Here is a 20177-nt window from a genome sequence, read left to right as displayed (position 1 = left end):
CATTTGACCCATATCACCACGTGACCTATATATCCACCCTGCTTTCCCCTTTACACACCTACCCACCTACACACACACACACACACACGCACGCACGCACACACGCACACACACACACGCACACACACACACACACACACGCACGCGCACACACACACACACACACACACACACACACACACACACACACACACACACACACGCATACACACACACACATGCACACACACACACACACACACACACACGCACACACGCACACACGCACTCTTAACTTTCTTACGACCCAGCCAGATATTATTAATCACATGTGACAAACACACCAAGTGTCTGAGCTCGGCCCAAATTGAATTTCGCTCGGAGCAAAAGAAGTTTCAAAACAGAATTCTTTAATAAACCAAATGTAATTAAGGCTTTGTCAGTCCTCATCATCCTCCTCGCAGCTAAATGTCCCCATTTAGATCCACAGCTCCCTTTAACCACTGCATACACACCGAAAACCATCACCACACACTACATACCGCCATCATCCTCCATTATTACAATCACTACCGGTACAGAACTCAATATTCCTACTCTCTGTTCGCCATGGTAACTTCATCAGTCTTCAAAATCCCAACAGCCAAAGCATTGAGCTTATCATCCAGAATGTAACAAGATACAGGTGCAGAGCCTTTATTGTATTTAAAATAAGAATCTGATTGGTTTAACATTCCTCTTGCATGCGCTCATCATGAGAGAGAGATCACAGATCCTCACAAGGGCTGGAGGAGAACAAAGCCAGTAAACTGTGCTGCCACGCTTCAGAATGCCACAAAAGCACCTTGAATAATGAGCAGGAGTGTGAGTGTGAGTGTGTGTGTGTGTGTGTGTGTGTGTGTGTGTGTGTGTGTGTGTGTTATTTTGGAGGATTTGCTCAGGTGCAGCCATATTTGGGCACACCTAACTACTCCCGGCTGGGCAACAAAGACAGGAGACAGCCAGAGACAGAGAGAGGGAGGGAGGGAGGGAGCGAGGGAGGGAGGGAAGGAGAGAGGTGGCTAATGTGTGGAGTAATGGATTAGCTGTCTGAAATTTGTGAAAATGGACTGGGAGCACTTAGTGAGCGGCCATCTGAGGAGGAGAGGAGGAGAGGGAAGGAAAGCAGACAGCAGAGGAATGAAAGGAGGAAAGAAGAAATGCTGCTGAGGGAGAAGTGCCGCAGCTCAGCTTACATCTTTATGATGCGTTCTCATGGAGGAAGGAGACGGCAGCAGAGCCGTTCACTCTCTCTCTCTCTCTCTCTCTCTCTCTCTCTCTCTCTCTCTCCATGAAAACGGACCACACTGAAGTAGGCATTGAGTAAACTGAGCAAATGTTGGTGTCATTCTGGCCGCTCAGCGTTTGCTCACCTTTTAATTTAACCCTGCTCGGGATGCAGAAGATAAACAGAGGGAGTGAATGAAGGCGGTGTAATGTGAGAGCAGGACAGACACAGGACAATGGAAAACGGCAAATGATGGAGGAAATAGTGGTTAGAGTACAACAGAGGGAGAGGCAGGTGGAGAGAAGAGGGAGGAGGAACCGCAGGGAAGGATGGAGAACAGGGTGGCAGTTAGTGTTTGGCAATAATTGCAAAAACCAGTATTTACAGTTTAATGCTGGAATCCTTGTGTAATCGCAGAAAGATAATTATGCCAAATAAGAAGTTTGATGGTGTCCCTGTTTCCGCTTCATAAGCAACTTTACAGCAGACTGATCCAGTGAGTCATCTTACCAGTGAAGTGAGGAAAACTGTGAGATCTCAATCTGGCGCTCTGATGCTTCCCCGACACACACACACGCACGCACGCACGCACACACACAGAGTACTGGAGAGCTACTTTGAAACTCAAACAAGCTGCAAGCTACTCATGATTTCAAGTAGTTTGACAATACCTAAGCTACTCTCTTAATAAAGTAGTTTGTGACACTTCAAGCTCCTAAAAAATAAAGTAGCTTACTAAATTCAGGCAACTGCAAGGGGCATTATTGAAACGTTCTGCTTAAAGTAGAACAATAAACAATGTTTAAAGTATTTAAGTCAGTATTTCTGTCTGCAGTGTATTTCATAACAATTGCGGTATGATTTCAAAACAATCCTGTTAGAAATCATTGGAATCCCAGATCTCAATATCAAGATGAGCCTGACTTCTTTCCCATAAGGCCGAGCGAGGTGAGACAGACAAGTGATGCATGATGGGATATTTTTAGGGGAGCAGGGGTGAAGCTAACAGTGTGCTTAAGTGCTGCGTGTGTGTGTTTGGCAGCAGTGCTTACAGCTGACCCACGTATGGAAATGTAGCTTACTTGCCAAGCTGCACAGCTACACGAGGAGAAAATAGTAAGTTATTTGAAAAGCTGCATTTTGTTTTGGAAGTAGCTTAGCGACTGGTTGGTAGCTTTGGTACTTGTAGCTAATCTCTGAATGCATTGATCAGAATGGGAAGTTAACATTGTCCAGAGTAGAAACATGGATCAATAATGTGTCAAGGGTTTGTATTTTTATAAACAGGAGGTGTCTGTATTCATATTGGATTCAAGTTCAAGTTTAAAGTTTAAACATTGTTCCATCTGCTGGTCTAAGCTGTCTTAAACATCTCCGCTCACACACACCTGCATTAATCAGTGTTTATATAAAGCCTGTGTGCTTCCGTTACCTAATGGACCCTTTTATATGATAGTGGCTTAGGTTTAGAGAGTGGCTACTCAAAGTCTGGATCCTGGTTCTGGATCTGGACCTGACTTGCAAATCAATCTGGAGCAGAACATGAAGCTGCTGTGCCTGATGTTAGGAGAGATTTACTCATCTGTGTGTCTGTGTTACATTACTGCATTGCAGACTGCAGACCGACATCACACCACAGTCACATTCCTGTCCAATCACAAGCAGGGATTGTGCTGCTTTCAAGTGCTATTGGAAATAAGCAAGTACTAACTTCATAACCAGGAAAATGTAATATTTGGTTGGATGTTAGACTCCAGGCTGTCTTGTTGAATGCATGTCGTTAAATCGATCACTTTTGTTATGGACTTAACTTCCTTATCTATATGTTGAGCCCTGAGATGATTTAGAATTCATTAGAAGAAAAGGTGCAGCTGATTAAGAGGGAAAAGTAGGAAAAGAAGGAGGACCAGAGACAGAGGAGAGGAGAGGAGAAAGAGGCGAGAGGCTGGGAAGCAGATGGATCAAGCACACAAATAGAAGTGAAAGTGGAAAGAGGAAGAGGAGGGAAACAAGAATGAAGGAGATGCTGAGTGATAGAGTTAGAGTGAGAAACACAGCCAATCATCCTATTGTCTCAGGAGGACGCTGAAACCTGAGCCCAGCCAGCAACTCTCCCTTTCTCTCTCCCTCCCTCGCTCTCTCTCTCTCTCCCTCTCTCTCTATCGCTCACTCACTCACTCTCTCCCTCTCTCCTCTCTCCCCTCTCCCCTCTCCCCCCCTCTCCCTCTGTGTGTCTTCCCCTCTGTCTCATTCTCTCTGTAAACACGAGTACATTTTTCCATTTTGCACACACACACACTGCTCTCTCTCTCTCTCTCTCTCTCTCTCTCTCTCTCTCTCTCTCTCTCTCTCTCTCTCTCTCTCTCTCTCTCTCTCTCCTATTCTGTATATATACATTATATAATATTGTCCAATATTTACCCTGTGTTGTAGTGTGGAGAATTAGATTGAACACTTTAAGGGAAAGATAACATTCTTTAGTGTGAAGCTACAAAGCCGATATGTCCTTATCTCAATAATGGCAAGGATTAAAAATAGCATTGTTGTTTCTGTGCGTGTGGAGAGGAGACGAGCACTCGCTTCAACGCTCAAATGACTCTTTCTCTCTGTTTCTCTCAAACACACACACACACACACACACACACACACACACAGCCAGGCATGCGAGGGATATTATTGGTAGGCAGAATGTAGTGGATATAGTGTGGGAGGGGAGCAACAGAGGTAGAAAGGAACAAAAAAAGACACTGCAGAGGAGAGTGAAGACGTGAAGAGTGGAGCTGTAGTGTGCTGACTTGTGGAGCGCTTGAATTACATTTTCTCTTGTGTCCTCAAACGCAAATACAAGTCATGTTGAATTATTCATTCTTGTAAACGTCTCACCAAGCTTGTCTGGTGATTTTTAGCAGTGAAATGTAGCTTCAGATACAAACTGGACATGGCACCAATCCACTTTGAGACAAATTCAAAACGTATACTTCCTGTCAGTGTGTGTGTGTGTGTGTGTGTGTGTGTGTGTGTGTGTGTGTGTGTGTGTGTGTGTGTGTGTGTGTGTGTGTGTGTGTGTGTGTGTGTGTGTGTGTGTGTGTGTGTGTGTGTGTGTGTGTGTGTGTGTGTGTGTGTGTGTGTGTGTGTGTGTGTGTGTGTGTGTGTGTGTGTGCGCTTCTCAGAGAGTTCCAAAAAGGACAGCATTGTCTGTTTACATGAATACTGTGGATGCTTGAGCTCATCTCACAGAAAAAACACCTCTGACTTCTTTCAGCTCAGTGTCTTTGAGTCTCTCTCTCTAAATGAGTTGGATGTAGAATGTTGACATATGATGCAAGACGGAGAGTAACAGAATAATGTGATTTGATTTGACATTGGCAATCCTCCTCTATCATCACAAGCGCACTCGTGATCACAGACTATATTATACACAATCTATCCTAGCATTGGACATTATCTTAGTAGTAGATTGGAATTGAAATGATGTCATAGGGTACATACAGTTCTTACAGGATGGTGTCAAGCAGCAATGTAGGCTAGTACCAATCGCATCATTGGACATTATCACATCATGCTTACATCTCAGTCTTCACCTCATTACCTCATCCAACACACTGAAGCTTTGTCTCCACAGGACGGAGTTTGAGTGAAGCCCATTGCATTTCCTCCTCCTGCTCACTTGCAGGTGTGGATGAAATAGATACGACTTTTTTTTTTAAAGTGTGTATGGTGGATGCATTAAGCTCCAAAGCTGATAGATAGAGGGTATTGATCACGGTATTGATCATGTTAAGAGGGGTCTCCTTTCTTCCTCCTGGATGTTTTACAGCTGCGTTACTTTAAGAGCTTAGTACAAGATTTACAACAATTAAAAACAAATGTGTTCTCATCATATTGCAGTAAACAGTGTGGTGGTGACGGCTGATTCAGACCTTAATCTAAAAGCATAAAGCTAATATTGCTGCCTTAAACTCAAAATTTGCTGCAGACGTAAGGGAATTTGCTATATGTAACAAATTCTGCTGCTTTATTCATCTTGGAAGTCAAAGCACAAATAGAAACAAAACCCCCCCTAACATCCAGGTGTGTTAACTGGGACGGCCCCTGTCTGTCCTCTGTCTAAATATGGTGTTCAGCTGTGTTGTAGACTGAACTAAACATTTAATTCTGCCCCTCTCCTGCTCTGCACAGGTAGAGAAACCCAACCCCGAGCTGCAATCATGGACGAGATGGACGTGCCCCAGATGAAGAAGGAGGTGGAGAGCCTTAAGTACCAGCTTGCCTTCAAAAGAGAGAAGTCCTCCAAAACAGTGACTGAGTGAGTTCCCATCCCACTCCACAGTAGAGCAACCTGCTAACGGGTCAAGATCAGAACTTATCAATCAACCCTGGTGCGATCTCAATGTGCGTTTTACATGCATTTGGGCTGCATGAGGGAAGCAGGGTGGTCAGCGGTGTCAAGGGCTGAATGGCAGCGTTTCCCTGTCCAATCAGGGTAATTATGGCATCAGCACAGGGACTCCCAGGGCTTTAATGAGGTAGTACGCTTCACTCTCCCTCAGGACTCCACCTCCCACTGTGTGTGTGTGTGTGTGTGTGTGTGTGTGTGTGTGTGTGTGTGTGTGTGTGTGTGTGTGTGTGTGTGTGTGTGTGTGTGTGTGTGTGTGTGTGTGTGTGTGTGTGTGTGTGTGTGTGTGTGTGTGTGTGTGTGTGTGTGTGTGTGTGTGTGTGTGTGTGTGTGTGTGTGTGTGTGTGAGAGAGGGAGAGTGCATCTCTGTGTGTGACCTCTCAGTTGTGTGCCTCTGAGGTCCAGCAGGCTTCAGGTCAGAGAGGAAACCAAACACAGAGCCAATAAAAGAGTCCCGAGCAAAGTTTTCAGTCACCAGGGAGCCTCATTGCTCTTCTTGAGTTATGAAACGACTGTCCCCAATATATTACGTTTATAATCTGCATTAATGAGTTGTGGTCACTTCAGCTTAGTGTCAGTGACCTTCATGTATCAGAGGGAAATGTAAGAGTGGGGACAGCGTGTATGTGAGATGTAACCACGGTGATAGTCTTTGCTTATTTAAGTGCTTTAAGGGGATAGGATTAATCACTTAATCCATCCATCCATCCCTGATCCGTCACGGAGGGATAGATGCAGCCTGGTTGTCCCTCCAGTGTATTCTGGGTCTGTTGTGGTCTGTTCCCAGTTGGGCGTTCCTGGAACACATCCAGGAGGAATCCTGATTAGATCCAACAGGGGTCCTCCTGCCTCAGGCTCACCTTGGAAGAAAGTGGGACTGTCACTTTGTGGACTCATTACTCACAAGGGGGAGCATAAGGGTCCACTGCATCGGGGGGACAGATGGGGGACAGGGGGAGACGGTCGCCTCATCAGATCGACTCCCAGACTACGAAAACCTGAACCATGAAACGTCACCTATTTGAGATCTTCTGTTTCTTCCGCCTTATAGAAATACTGATCTTTCTCCCTCTTCCTCTCTCTCTCTTCCTCTCTCTCTCTCTCTCTCTCTCTCTCTCTCTCTCTTTCTCTCTGTCCCTTTCAGTCTGGTAAAGTGGATAGAGGACGGCGTCCCGGAGGATCCCTTCCTGAACCCGGAGCTGATGAAGAACAACCCGTGGGTGGAGAAAGGAAAGTGCATCCTCCTCTAGAGGGGCGACGCGACCTCGCTGTGACCTTTCAACCTCGCTGACCTGACACACCTGCCAATAACACCCCCCCTAGACAAGCCCCACCCCCCCTTGTCTTCTCACCGTGAATGTACAAGAGCTGACATCCCCCGTCCCCCTTTACACACACACGCACACTCTCTCTCTCTCTTTCTCTCTCTCTCTTTACCACTCTGAATTCACTGCAAGTTTCTTCCTGCCACGGCGACGCGTCACTGATATACGAGGACAGTGATCAATACTCCTACTATTTGTTTCTATATGGATGTATGACAAACCTATTTATGCAGCTGCCAGTCACAAGCTTTCTCTCAACGTTTGCAATTTAACGACTCTGCTCTTTGTTGTGGTTCTATCTCGCTGCCGTCAGCTTCTTTCTTTCTTTCTTTCTTTCTTTCTTTCTTTGCTTTTGATGAGCTGTCACATCCCTCACTGCCAGACCGTCTGTAGATCTGCGTGGGAGGTTTTGTTTTTTCCCCCCAAATCAAATATTCCCTCACTTGACTTAAAGCGAGATGTATATTGTGAAAGTAAAACGACTTTGTGGTACTTTTTGCACAAGTTCTTGGTTGACAAAATAGTTTCCGATGCTATGGAAATGCTTGTGTCTTGTTAAACAATCAACCCATCGTAGTTTTACTTACGTTTCCATTTCCTGCTTTTAGTAAAGTGATGGGCCGTACGTCATCATGATATACAGACCGGGGAGTCGCCCCTCAGTAGCTGTAGGAGTTTCTATTTAATAATGATGTGTTTATAGTTAGCGGCTTACAATATCTGATCTATACCCGTGTTCTCCCCTAAACACTTCTCTTAATGCTGTTGCCATTGCCCTTGATCCAGGCACTTGGCTGTAGACCTGGAGTCGGTCCCCAGGTGCCTCTGTTCCTGGTAGTTCGGATGCTTCAGTGATATGAATGAATGATGTAACTTTTTTTTTGTTATGTACTGTATAGATGAAACCATCCGGTAAAAGTAGAAATATGAATTCCAGGAATCAGAATGCATCAAGTTCCCCCATCGCCCATGTTCCCAACAGCGTGAACAAAACTTCCAACGTCTTCTTCATCCTCAACCGCTGCAGCTTCATAGCTTTGATGTGGCACGGTGCTCAGATTTACATTCTCAAGATGAGACCTGCGAATGCGTCACAGCGGCTCTGTTTGTGCTGCCGGAGCAGAACAGCGTGAAGCAGCAGAGGTCTGTGGGGAGGCGGGAGTGTACACAGCTCCCACTCCGTCTTAGCTACGGCCCCTGAGGAACACACACACACACACGCACACGCACGCAAAACACAAACAGATATGCAGTTGGCATACAAACACAGACAACCGTGTCCACACAGATGACATCAATACTTGAGCATCCACCCACCTATGTACAGAAGGACCCCTTTAACTTATTATGTGATTGATTAATACTTGCTTATTTATTTATTTATGTATTTATTTATTGATAACCCCTCCCTCTCACCACTTTAGGCCACTATCTTTTCTTTTTTTTGTCAACGCTTCGTTTTTTTTTTTACAAGGCCTCGGAATGAAAGACAAACAGCACACACACATACACACTCAGACGTGCACGAACACACACGAACACACACACGAACACACACATGCTGCTGCCTTGTCCACATTTGCCTGCGCATGTGTGTGAATGTGCCAACATTGAGTCGTGCACACACCCCCACACACACACATGTAGGCACACCCGAGGCTGAAGTCCGGGCAGAGACAAACACATTTGTCTTCGCTGAGTCTCATTCTATCCATTTTCACGACGACCCAACTCCTCCAAGGCAACACAGTAACTTCACTGTAACCCCAAATATGGAACTTCCTTCCCACTTTATTACTCAATTGGAACGATAACAAGATCCATGACGTGCTAATAAATGATCTTCTTCTTTGTTTCAATGCAAAGAATGCTATGAGAATTCTAGTAAAATACAATATTTGAATGATGACATCATCATATTGACATTTCTAATGGTTAAATGTGTAAAACTACTTAATTTGCTTACTTTTCTTAACAGAACAATGCGGTTTTGTCAGCTTTTTTGCTAGAGGACCACTTGAGATCTGTCAATATGTTTACATTCACGCTAAGATGTCGATTCGAATCCATTTAGGGCAATAAATGAAATGTGTTTGGAACTATCTCAATGCCATAATCCCATGGGAGTAACAGACATAGACTCTGCTCTCTGTGTGTGGTGTGACTCAGTTGCTGTGAGCGTTGGCCGCTTACCTGCATTTCCTCACCTGGCCCCTCCTCCTCCTCCTCTCGTGGAGATGAAGGAGGGATTCATGTGCATCCAGTGAACGATGGAATCTTATAAGAATGAATTGCATCCAGGTGTACTTCCTCCATGTTTTTGCCTTAATCATAGACAAAACCTGAGTACTGCAGCGTGCATGTAAACATAAAGCTTACTGTGTGTGATAGAGACAATACATGCATGTAGTGGACCTTTACTCAAGTCCTGCTCACCACATTTGTAGCCTTTTCCCCCAAGCGATTTCCATTTTTTCCATTTCTTTGCTCATGTTGGTCCTCTTATGAAATGAGAGCCCAGAGTCAGCGGCTGTTGGGGTACAAACCCATTTGTTTAAAGCTTTTTCAGTCTGACTGTGGCCTAAAGCACCTAAAGTACATGAAAGGATCCCGGTGCCCACCTGCCCCCTGACTTTCTCTACTGTAACTCTATTTGTTTGGTTTATTTTGATATAATCTGAATGTGTGTATGTATGTATGTTATTACTATTATTACAAAAACATAAAACCTTGTCTAAATATCTGGCATATTCCTTGTGAAAGTGCTTTGGAAAAAAACTTATTATGCATCAGATGAAGTCCTAGTGTAAAGATGACAATGAGCAATAAATTCAAGATCTTTTTTTTATTGAATGTTTTACAAAAACATTTATCTTATCGAATAAAGTAGAAGATTTTTAGACAACTTTGTTGTCTTTTTTTCATTTGTGCCACATGTACTTTGAAATCAACAAAATTCAATCTGAACTGGAAATTCCAACAGACGGAAAATACAACTTAAGCAGTCAAAGGAAGCAGTTTAGGTGCGTTCATGTCAGAGGGAGGAAGTTTATGTTAACAGGAACTATCAAATGTGTTTCCCTATATGGAGTTTCTTTTATTGGTCCGTCTGGAAAACTAAAACAGGAGACTGAGGCTCAGATAGATCAACCTGAACCAGACAGGACAGTTTGAGCACATTTTCTTGTTAATTGAGATGAAATAATAACGGTTTAATTAGTATTTGGAGCCATTAAGAGCTCAGAAATCTAAGTTAAAGTAATGAAATTTTGCGAGAGAGGGAGAGGGAGAGAGAGAGAGAGAGAGAGAGAGAGATAGAGAGAGAGAGAGAAGAAGTACAGACAAGAGAAGTAAAGGGAGAGTAGGTACAGACAGACAGACAAACAGACAGGCAGACAGACAGACAGACAGACAGACAGGCTCCACTCAAGTGAAAGCCAGAAAGCTCCAAACTCTGCGTCCTGCTCTCCACGCACTCTGTCTCATGAATAATAGAGAGCAGGAGGTAGAGGAGGAGCAGGACTCTCTTCTCTTCTCTCTGTCCCCTGATCATCCATCTATCCCTCTTCCTCCTCACGTTCTTCCTCTGTAGGTGCTGTAGGTAAAAAGTGAAAATCTGCTCACAGCCACAATGTTGCGTGTGCGTGTGTGTGTGCGTGTGCGTGTGCGTGTGCGTGTGCGTGTGCGTGTGTGTGTGTGTGTGTGTGTGCTGTGGCTAATAGGAGAAAGTCTTGATGGGACACCTGACCCCTACCAGGATGTGTCTGTCTGCTTTTTACGGGTCATCTCCCCTCCAATCCCTTACACATACACAAACACACACACACACACACACACACACACACACACACACACACACACTCACTAATGCACTCAATCCCCTTCACACTCACTCCTTAATCCCCCCCCCCCCCCCCTCTGCTCACCCCCATTGTCCCTTTCCCCCCCTTCCATCTTTTCCTCGAAATCCTCAAACCACTAACCGTCTTAAACACACACACACATGCACACACACACACACACACACACACACACACACACACACACACACACACACACACACAGGCTGGTGTTCAGGGGGCTAATGCACTGGTTAATGGCCCTCTAACCCCCAGATCACTCTCAGATTACACACTCACACTCAGGCATACCAGCACCCCTCCACATGACATGCTGATATGTACAGACACTTCACAGTCAAATGCAGGGGCAACATATGCTCACTCACACACTCACACACACCCACTCACACACACAGGTATAAGGACAAACTAGAACTAGGCACTAATGGCCTGTCTGTTCTAAACGTTTCCATTCACCTTTCACAAATGGGATTAGGATTAAGAATCCACTCACTACACACACACACACACACACACACACACACACACACAGTCACCCAACTGAGAACTGGCACACAGCAAATACACAACCCGGGCGACACACACGTGTTCACAAAGGAAACTATAACCAATCTCTAATGCACTTTCTGATGGTGTTGCTAATCTGTGTCTCACTCATACACACACACACACACACACACACACATACCAGACCGACTGCTCTCTGTGCTGCTGATGCCACCAGATGGAATCTAATCTAAAACCTGTAATCCACTCATTCATGCATGACCCCCATCCCGCTCTGTCACTCTCTTGTGTTGTGTTGTTGTTGTGTTGTGCGGCTCTGAACCCTCAAGGCCGACTTCACAATATTCCACAATATTGTATACACTGTGTAGATCAGGTTTAATAATCGATAATCAGTGTTTTGGGTGCATGTACTGTGAGAGAGAACAACCACTCAAACACACACAGATACAGGACACAGCGCACACACACTTCATAGAAGACGATGCAGAGTGGAGCTGGTAGGGCAGTGTGTATGACTTGTTTTGATGAACACTCTGACAGCTCTTGCTCACCTGCTGGCTCTCTTCTTGTGTGTTTTGCTCCTCGTGTGAGTCACTTTTGAAGCTGAGTGAACACAGTGTGTGTGTGTGTGTGTGTGTGTGTGTGGAGGGTGGGTCCTTCTGCTATAGATGAATTGTGCCTCTGCTACACTTGATGAAATGTAGTCTAGTGTGATTTTGCTGAATTTCATTTCTGCCGTCCTGCTTTATTACCATCAGCTGTACTTGCACCTGCATGAGAAGCTGCCAGATCATCATTCCCGGGCTGCTGTACGGTGTGTGTGTGTGTGTGTGTGTGTGTGTAGCTGCTAACTTACCTGCCTTTCCGCCCTGATAATACAGATTCCACTATTTCAAAGTCTTTGCTTTGAATATATAGTTCCAGTGTAGTGAGCTGCTTCTTCCCTGGAGCCTGTAGTGTAGTAGTGTAAGTGTCTTAATGTGTGTCAGGCCCTGAACATTAGTGAGTTGATCCGATGATCAGAGTGTCAGATCCCTCAGCCTTTAGGCTTTCATTAACACCCATTAGCTCACCAAGGGGTTAATCCAACAGATCTGCCGCCCAGACGCTCGCATAACACTCTGCTATATCCAGATGGAGACTTCAAGAACATCAACTGTTTACACAACTCTGTGCCAGCTCGGATCTGCTTCTAGTGACACACACACACACACACACACACACACACACACACACACACACACACACACACACACACACACTGAACATTTGCTCAGCTCCTCAGAAGTATTTCAGTTTGACTTCTGCTCTCCTCTCTGCAGTCCAGGCCAAATGTCTTTGTATGTTATCAGAGGTGCATGATGGGTAAATTCTGCAGTGGCTGTATATCAGGTCTGTAAGCTTCCTGCGTGGTCATGTTACCAAGGAAACATCTGATGGCAATATATTGACAATTGATTGAGATCGGGCACAACAATCACACAATCACTTAACAGGTGTGAAGAAACATATTGTGCCTGCTGCTTTTAAATCAGAATGCTCCAGAATGTCGTGTCTCCAAGTTGTAGTTGCTGCTGGGTGACAGAGAACATTGTGCTGCTGGATGTGGACGCTGAAGGGGCAAGAGAGGAGAGGTGGTCCGTGGTGAAGTGCTATAAAGAGAGAATCAGCTGCTGTGCCTGATCCTCCAGCCTGCACTCACGCTCAGGCTAAGCTGAGCCCATCTAAGCCTGAACTAAACCCATAGGCAGGCTGATCACTCACACGTTTTACTTCCTGTTTATCCGCAATGTCATCTCTGTGTAGCGTGTAGAAAGTTTTCAAAAGAGATTCTGATTTTTTCTGAGATAAGGAGCGAGGCAGGAGAACGCCCAAAGGATTTCTCTCTCTCTCTCTCTCTCTCTCTCTCTCTCTCTCTCTCTCTCTCTCTCTCTCTCTCTTACTTCAACTCTTCTGTCTCTTTGTAATTAGTTTCTTTTCCCACCCACGGTTCCTATTGTTCTTAATTTGTCCTTTGGAGGAGAGGAGCTGTGTGGTGTGTGTGTGGGCCTGTTTAGCCCATTGAGACGTTGTGTGAAAACATGACGTTGTGATATGTTGGGCTACGGAAATAAAAACTCGACTTCAACAGAATCGTGCAAGAAACAGAGCCTGGGGGGAAACAAATCCCAGGTACATTCTGAATCTTCATGCCCTGGTTGAGATCGGAAATTGATGGATTTGATGTAACACTTAAGGAATGTGGGGAACTGCAGACAATCCACCGCGAAAGCTCGTTTTAATGCCGTGATCCCAAAAAAGAAATTCCTAGATAATCTTTTCCACAAACACACCTTATCTGTGTTAGCGTGTGGGATCAGCTTCACACCTTTGCGGAAATTCTGAGGAAGAACACTGTTTAGGCTTATTAACTCTAGCTTTTGTGGTTTATGTGAAGTTTTATTTCCCTCTCGTTTGTCTCTTCAGAAGTACAGCTAAACACACACACACACACACACACACACACACACACACACACACACACACACACACACACACGCACGCACATTTGTTGTAATTGGCATTTATTTTAGGATTTCTTCCATCTGTTACCATGGTGAAACATCTGTCACACCTCTGTATCCCCCAGTGTAACGCAGGATGATAGTCACTTATTCCACGTAAATCATTGTTATTGTGTTCAAAAGCACTTTGAGTCGATGTTGAAAAATGCTGTTTGTTTTCTATTTTTATTTTTTATGTATAGAGATGATTACACAGACACACACAGACACACACAGACACACACACACACACAGCTGTACATGGCTGAGTATGCAGGGGACTGCCGCCTGGTTTATTGCCTGAGCCGTCTGGCTCAGCGGACCTCAGTTTGGGCCTCATCTCTTTGCCTTACAAGGAAAAAGTGGAGAGAGACGCGGTACAGCTCGAGTCGTCACTCATCCCTCTTTCCCATCCCTCCCTCTGTCACTCTCTCTCTCTCCCCTCATCGTCCTCTCTCTCTCTCTCTATGTCTCTATGTCTCTCTCTCTCTCTCTCGTTCTCTCTCTCTCTCTCTCTCTCTCTCTCTCTCTCTCTCTCTCTCTCCTCATCCTCCTCTCTCTCCCTCTCTCCTCCCTGTGTCAGGAGATTCGGGTCACTCGGAGGGCACACTTCATTTCCGTAAGCGAGGACAGAAAAAGAAATCCCGACACACTAGTTAGTTAACAACACTCACCCTTGGCACTCACACACACACAGCCAAGCGAGCCAAGACCTGTTTGTGGAGCTAATTAGCATTGACTGTCGCTGTACGCCTCTACTTGTGTGTGTGTGTAGCTGGGATGGGGGTCATGCACCCTGGCCCAGTTTTGTCTGAATTAAGGAGAATACTACAGGCCCAATAAAGAGAGAGAGAGAGAGAGAGAGAGAGAGAGAGAGAGAGAGAGAGAGAGAGAGTGAGACAGAGGGGTTAGCAAGGACAAATATAGATAGAAGTGAGAAAAAGGAGAGAGAGAGCACGAAAGATTGAGAGAGAGAGAGAGAGAGAGAGAGAGAGAGAGAGAGAGAGAGTACGAAGGTGGAGTTGTTCACAGCTCAAACACTCCGGTCCCATATGTGCCTCCTGTGTGTGCTCAAGCATATGTGTGTGTGTGTGTTGTGTGAGCTTGGATCTGTTGTTTCCACTGTGGTGTCATTACAGGCTGTCCCGCTCTCTGGGGACTCCATGTTTACCCAGCATGGTCTCTGAGCTGCAGCCACGGGAATCATGCATTTGTGGTCACCGCGGCAACAGCACCACACAATCCCAGTCTGACTCGCCTTGCTTTAGGCGCCATGTTTTCTGTGAGTTTTGTCTTCGACTCAGTCCACAGCCTGAACGCCAAATGTGAGCACATAGCGTTGATTTCCAGTGCTTGCCCAGGAGCTCCTTCGTATGTGTGTGTGTGTGTGTGTGTGTGTGTGTGTGTGTGTGTGTGTCATCTGGATTCCTCTTTAATCTGTCGGTCAAACTTGGCCTCTTTCTTTCTACATAACAGTAGAAAAGAAGCCTTACTGCTTCTCTGTGGACAAAATAAAAGCCTGTGGACAAATGCACACACACACACACACACACACACACAAACACACACACACACACACAGAACACACACACACAAAGTAGGTCTCTGTTTAGAGCCATATGCCATAGAATGCAGTTCATCTCAATAAAACATGGCGGTCTGTTGTTAATCTTTAATAGCTGTGTCCTTGAGAATTAACCCACATGAACACACATATAGGGCACCACCCCCGCCTCTCTCTCACACACACACACACACACACACACACACACACATATTATGACCATCCATTACCCCTCTTTCCTCTCCATCATCCCATCTTCCGCTCTTTCAGCTTTTCAGTTTTCTCTTTCATTTACTTCACTCTGCCTCCTCGCCTTCCCCTGTCATCCACGTCTTCCTCCTATTTGCAATGATATGAAATGACGACGACGATGATGAAGGGGTTACATGATGACGGGGTTGTGTGAAAAGTAACAGATGAGGAGCATAAAAGGAAGGAAGGAGAGAGAGGGATGGAAAAGGGAGAAATGAAAGGGGAAAAGAGAAAAAAGTGAGAGAGATGCCAAACCTAAAATACTGATGTCACTATGTTTGCTGGGAGGTTCAAGAGGAGGTCATAGGTCACAATTGTTTGTGTGTGTGTGCGTAGATGTGTGATTTGGAAATGTTGAACAGTGAGAAAAGGGTTTCAATAAATTGCATGGATGGGCTATTATTCCACTGGATTAAATGTGATTAAAAGATCAATCACTCACTGACACACACGCACATGCACACGCACACACACGCACACACACACGCACACACACAGCTATAACCTCTCTGTGTAAGGGCCTTACCTAATCCACTCAGTAAATCTCTTTCCCGCCCATCTGGGGGTTAAAAGCATGAGCACGAGTTGGATGAATACAAACTCATATAGTACACACACACACACACACACACACACACACACACACACACACACACACACACACACACACACACACACACACACACACACACACACACACATCAGAATCCCCCCCTGTCAGACTGGCTGATCGCAGCGCAAATAGCGAAGCAGACTTTTGCTTAAAGAAAGTTTCACTAACTGGACCTCTTTAGATTTAAGTTGAATACCCCTGGTGTAGTGTGTGTGTGTGTGTGTGTGTGTGTGTGTGTGTGTGTGTGTGTGTGTGTGTGTGTGTGTGTGTGTCTTTGTGTGTGTGAGAAATCCTCTGATAGGCGCCCACCATCCTGTGTTTTTCTGTTTTGGTGCTATTGATTCCATCTGTAACCAATCTCCATGTGGTCTCTTCCTCTTCCCTTCTCCCTCCTCCTCTGCAGTGCCATATAGATCTGCAGTAAATAGACAAACTCTGCCCCCTGCTGAGTACATACCAAAACATACATCAGTGAGGGTTTGTTTCATCGCTGCCTTGCTCATCCAGGTTGAAAATGCTCACTGACTGACACAAAGCACACCTTGCGCTGGTAAACAACCCTGAACACATCTAATATCACCATGTCATTTCAGGTTATTATATTCCATACTATATGGAGCTGAAAAATGCTCAATCAGTGTATTTTGTTCATAAATATTGCTTTAAAATGGAGGTGTTGACAAATGTTGACATACAAAACTGGTTGGCATCATTTTAATGTTTTCCAATGTTTTCTTTGTTTAGAGTGCACAGTATTTTCATGTAATCTAGTTGCTTTTGTGTTACCAGGAGGGATGATCCATGTCCAGCAGATGGCAGCGTTGACTTTAACCGTCAATGACACACACACTGACGTCAAAGACAGTTCAATTCAGTTCAGTTCAGATTGGGTTTAATCCCAAATAAAGCAATCAATCAAGAGAAAACTATAAAATAATTAGGAACACAATTAACTCAAATAGTTTTGCTTCCCAAAGTAGGTTGACTGGAATTTTATATGAATTAGATAAATATGAATATGATAATACGTATACTACAGAAACAAAGAGAACACAGGTGGGAGGTTCCGTTTTGTATATACTTGACCAAAGCAGAAGAAATTAGTAATAATCCATAATATCTTCTTCCCATCTGTTTAACGTCACTCAGCTCCACTTTGCCCTCTGGTCAAGTTCTCTAAAACAGGATGGCTGATATAACAGTTTAATTCTGCTAAAATGAAGATACCAAACATGAAAACAAATGATTCAGGTGACCAATACTGTTATAGATTCAACTTTATTGTCATTTCATGTCACAAGTGTTACTGCTGTATTGCTGAAACCAAGAATAAGGAAATCCTAGTAATCTTGAAGGACAACAGAGAAGGAACTGATCAAGCTTTGCATTTTAAATACTATACAAAAAATAAAGGTTAATACAGCATGAAGTCAAACCAAGTTGTAGTATTCTAAATCAGCCTCTGTGCTTGATTAACACAGTGGTAGTTAAAAAATAAAGCTCTAATAGAAACATGTAAAGGAAATAGAAGCACATCACCATGCAAAGTACTAGTCATAATAACAACACACACGCTTTAATCGTCAGCTTGTTGCGTTAACACTGACACATGAAAGCCACAGAGGATGAAACTCACTCACTTTAAGCTCTGACTCGTGTCCATATTCCACTGTTTGGATAATAATAGTGGCTCCGTGGTGCATTCAGGGGCTCCTCATCATCTCATAAAGATGAGTGCATTCAGGTAAATAATGGAACTCAGAACTCTACAGTCTACCTGCTAATATCCCGGATCATTTGTTAATAATGGGGTGACACAAATCAATGGGAGTTTGAATAGATAGACTGCATCACATCACAACTCAAACTATTATGTGGAGTATCATGAAACTTTGACATTCTCAGTCATTTGACAGCTCTTGACAGGGACATTTTAGACTTTACAAGTTGGAGAGAAGCACCTGAATGCACCATGTGGTTTGATTACTGTGTGAACCCCGCTGGTTCTCCGCATCATCTTCATGGGCTGCATCCTTTTCACTTATCCAGCTTCTGAGGTAAGACTCTGATTTGCAGCTGCTGGTATTGCACATCAAGCCCCTGCAGACCTTATGGGAGAAACTTTGCTGTCCCTTTAAAGGCAGGATGTGTCCTCTGTGTCAGTCCTCCTTGTCAGGTGTGGGTGTTGTGCTGTTGCTGAGCGCCTGCTCCAGCAGGGCTCGCTGGGCTGTAGCAGGCAGGTAGAGGAAGGCATAGAGCAGAGCCAGCAGGAGCAGAGCCAGGAGCAGAGGGAGGCCCCAGTCTGAAGTCATGATCGGCTCCTCACAGCGAGCCTGGAGAAATGACTTATTTGGCATAGTTCAGCCTTTGATCTAACAATATGACTGGCTGAGGCTGAGGCTGAGGCTAAGGGTGCTTTTATCAGGTGGAGCCTCTGAATGATCAACTTCCACTGATGATTCTTTTTTCACAAAATGTATATAATTCCACTTTGCTTAAAAAATAATATCCAGACTGCCCAAAATGCGTTCAACCCTGAGTTCAATCCTGCTCCAGGTATTGATTCAGACAACATAAAACCAAGATGGAGCCAGATACATCAAAGTAAACACCATGCAGGTCAGTCTTCATCCATAAGCAACAACAAAAGATCAAAGCTCCTGGCCTCTTTGTCTCCTCAGGATGGGAATCTGGATATTATATATGTTTATAAGTTAATCAGACTTCATAACTCTGTATAACAAACAAAAACAAAAACACAATATCCAGATTTGTAACATAGAAAAATTATGAATCCTTGTTAAATGAAAAATAAATCCTCATGAATGTATTTATGCTCCTGTGCTCCAAAGATGTTCCTCTGGCTCTGTGACGCCTCCTTCATCTGACTGAAAGGTTTTTGATTCACGTGTAAATGCCTAATGGAGTAATGACCGTCTGTCTGTGTGAGAGAGTGTGTGTGTGTCAGTGTGTGTGTGTGTGTGTGTGTGAAAGCTCCGCCTCATGAGGTTTTCTCGTCATAGTGTACTTTCAGGTAAACCAACCTATCTGCCAGTAACACTGACACAAACAAAGCCAGACACAAAGCCACATTTCAATCCTCTACACACACACACACACACACACACACGCACACACACAGAGAGACAGAGCGCGTACGATGGGAGAGCAGATTGGGTTATGAAATGCCAATTATATAATAAATCTTGTACTGATCTTCTTAGCTGAAATACAATCATAGCCTATATGCTGTGTGTGAGGATTACCCACCAGCAGGAGCGATGAAAATATCAATGACATTTACTTTCTGTAAACCCAACAGTAACCTTCAAAGGGGGCAATGATATACAGTATGATATACAGCAGGGGTCTTCAACTAAAATGTAGAAAAGCCCATATCTTTGTAAATTAAGGAGCTAGAGAGCTAGAATTTCAAACACAGCATCTATATGACAATGGGATCCATTGGTGTAAGTTTGGGGCAAATGTAGTTTTTGGTCAAATTCCAAAATGACAGTGGATGTGTGTGCCACCTTTCACACACAACGTGCTTTAGGAATGGACTCCGATTTGATTTAAGGCAGGGGTCTCCAACCTTTTTGCCTCTTAGGGCTACTTTGTCAAAATAAAAGTGTCCCAGAGCTTCTCATGGTTTACATTATTAGTAATATTTGTCCACATGGCTGATTCTCCACCCAAACCAGCTGAAGAAGCGTCTTTTGTGTGAACATTTACAAAATGTCGATAACACTCACATTTTGTATCAAAATGCACTCCAATTCAGCAACATGAGCTTGTTTTTTTTCTGTATACATTTTCAGTGTCAAACTCACACTCATAAATTCACATCATATTCATCTCAAAG

The 20177-nt window shown here is 44.3% G+C and overlaps 1 protein-coding gene across 1 annotated transcript in view; it reads left to right on the top strand.

Moving 5' to 3' along the window:
• Positions 1–9807, top strand: part of LOC142992555 (guanine nucleotide-binding protein G(I)/G(S)/G(O) subunit gamma-13-like) — an 11758-nt gene extending 1951 nt beyond the window's left edge. The window contains exons 2-3 of the mRNA XM_076143032.1: positions 5426–5552; positions 6787–9807. Of these exons, the coding sequence (XP_075999147.1) occupies positions 5455–5552; positions 6787–6892 (204 nt within the window). The 5' untranslated portion in view covers positions 5426–5454 and the 3' untranslated portion in view covers positions 6893–9807. The remainder of the gene's footprint in view (positions 1–5425; positions 5553–6786) is intronic.
• Positions 9808–20177: the final 10370 nt, after the last annotated feature.

The sequence above is a fragment of the Genypterus blacodes genome, unplaced genomic scaffold (assembly GCF_046128005.1).
Source record: "Genypterus blacodes isolate CSIRO-AG114 ecotype Tasmania unplaced genomic scaffold, CSIRO-AGI_Gbla_v1 ptg000022l_1, whole genome shotgun sequence".
In the NCBI taxonomy this organism is placed as follows: Eukaryota; Metazoa; Chordata; class Actinopteri; order Ophidiiformes; family Ophidiidae; genus Genypterus; species Genypterus blacodes.
Note: the sequence above shows the minus strand (reverse complement) of the source record. Positions and strands in the feature narration are given on the sequence as shown.